Genomic DNA, 2,500 nt, shown 5'->3' with positions numbered 1-2,500 from the left:
AATGTCCTCTCAATCTTAAATATTTGGTCACTTCTGTACGATAGAAATGCAACAGCCGCTGTAATTTCAAGAACATGTGCACATCAGCACTTTAAACTTTTATTGTGAAATCGCGATGAACAACAATTAGCATATTTAGAAACACATGTGTGTGTTCTCCCGTGCTGGCGTAGATCTACAAACGAGTTACGCTACAAATCATGTGAAATGGCGCACACTGTGTTCCCAGATGAACGTTATAAGTAACACACACTAAAGCGTCGTGCTTCTCTGTGGGACAGTGATTCTTAAAAGCTTCTCAGCCCTGGATAATATCACTGGGTTTTGTCTGATTTTGGTCATGTGACATGCATCTCCATCATGTTGTGTGTGTAACTCCGTCATCATCAGACACGAACGAGTGTGAGCTGGGGAACCCGTGTGGGAACGGCACCTGCACAAACGTGGAGGGAGCGTTCGAGTGCTCCTGCGACGAGGGATTCGAGCCCGGACCCATGATGACCTGTGAAGGTCAGTGACGTGTACTTCCTGTTGGCGCTGATGTACTTCCTGTCGGCCGCTCTCACACTCCAGCACAGATTGATGCATGCAGGATCATCCGGGTCTGATCCGTTACTCGTGTTTTTGCATTCTGCTCTGTAAAAAACTAATTTTCAAAGTTGTAAATAAAACAAAGATTTTAATATAATGCTAACTATAACCATAACTACAGTGATAACTATAGCCATTATTATAATAACTATAACCATAACTATAGTGATAACTATAACAATAAATATAGTAATACATATAACTATAACCATTATTATAATAACTATAACCATAACTATAGCCATTACTATAACTATGATGATAACTATAACGAGGACTAAAACAGTAACTATAGTCATAACTGTAACCATAACTATAACATTATATATCAACAGCTCGACTGATGATGATAACTGGATGTGTTGTCTGCTCTTAAAAGTCTGATTCTTCCCAACAAAGAAACGCCCAACGCCGTCCACATTTTGATTTTTGATTAAATCATGTGACATGTTTTCAGATGTCAACGAGTGTTCCCAGAATCCTCTGCTGTGTGCATTCCGCTGTGTCAACACGGTGGGATCGTACGAGTGCAGATGTCCAGCGGGATACGTGCTGAGAGAAGACCGGCGGATGTGCAAAGGTAAAGACGAGCGTAAACACACACACACACACACACACACACATACATCATTAGGGGTGCAACAGATCTCAGTTGATCGTGATGCGTACGGACCAGCTGACCCACGGTTCAGAGAGAGAGAGAGAGAGAGAGAGAGACAGACACCGATGGAGAGAGAGACACCGATGGAGAGAGAGACACCGATGGAGAGAGAGAGAGTGACACCAATGGAGAGAGAGAGAGAGTGACACCAATGGAGAGAGAGAGAGAGTGACACCAATGGAGAGAGAGAGAGAGAGAGACACCGATAGAGAGAGAGAGAGAGACCGATGGAGAGAGAGAGACACCAATGGAAAAAGAGAGAGAGAGAGAGAGAGACACACCGATGGAGAGAGAGAGAGAGAGAGAGAAACACCGATGGAGAGAGAGAGAGAGAGAAGATGGAGAGAGAGAGAAAGAGAGAGAGAGAGAGAGAGAGAGAGAGAGAGAGGCACATTTCAGTCAGCGCTCGAACGTCGAAATGATTCCTCTTTCGCGTTTCCTTGCCCTTGAACGAACACATGCAAACAAAATGATGTCTAAACGCCCGTCTCTGCAAGTGTTCCTACTGTTGTCTGTGTCATTAATGTGAATAACGTGCTCAACCCCGCTGGTGTTCATCAGACCAGAACGAGTGCGAGGACGGGCTGGACGACTGCGCCTCCAGAGGGATGACCTGTAAGAATCTGATCGGCACGTACATGTGCATCTGCTCGCCGGGATACACCAGACAGCCCAACGGAGACAGCTGCGTGGGTGAGACACACACACACACACACACACACACACACACACACACCGGCGCTCACAGTCCTGACGTGTGTGTTTGTGTGCAGATCTGAACGAGTGCACGGCCAAGCCTGGCATCTGTGAGAACGGGCGGTGCGAGAACACGGTGGGGAGTTACCGGTGCGTCTGCGATCAGGGCTTCAGTCCCAGTCCCAGCAGGACCGAGTGCATCGGTAAGAGTGTGATCTCACGTTAGTCAAGCTCTCGTCAGTGACTCTCAGCTGATCCTCGACCTGTAGTAACACGACTCCATCACTGTATTCATATATAATCTCGTCAGTACATCAGCAGCTGTCGCGTTTCTCAGGAGCGGATGACCCTCCCCCCCCCCCCCCCCCAGCTCCTCCTGTCCTGTCAGGGTTTGGCCTTCTGATCCCCCTGAGTCAGACTAAATTTCTCAAATTACGTTGTACATTAAAATCTTGAATTAAGGATATCTGCAATACAGTCATGTTGGTTCTGTTCTGTTTACCCTAAGAGGGGTTATTGCTGCTCTTATCCATGCTAGGCTGTTCTTGCCCA

General features: G+C 46.7%; 1 protein-coding gene across 1 annotated transcript in view; it reads left to right on the top strand.

Moving 5' to 3' along the window:
- The window catches only part of fbn1 (fibrillin 1), a 109,975-nt gene that overhangs the window by 87,933 nt on the left and 19,542 nt on the right, over positions 1–2,500 (top strand). Inside the window, exons 55-58 of the mRNA XM_079873852.1 lie at positions 391–510; positions 1,049–1,171; positions 1,814–1,945; positions 2,026–2,151. Of these exons, the coding sequence (XP_079729978.1) occupies positions 391–510; positions 1,049–1,171; positions 1,814–1,945; positions 2,026–2,151 (501 nt within the window). The remainder of the gene's footprint in view (positions 1–390; positions 511–1,048; positions 1,172–1,813; positions 1,946–2,025; positions 2,152–2,500) is intronic.

This window comes from Squalius cephalus, assembly GCF_949319135.1.
Source record: "Squalius cephalus genome assembly, chromosome: 6".
Classification (NCBI taxonomy): domain Eukaryota; kingdom Metazoa; phylum Chordata; class Actinopteri; order Cypriniformes; family Leuciscidae; genus Squalius; species Squalius cephalus.
This window is presented reverse-complemented; position numbering and strand designations above follow the sequence as displayed.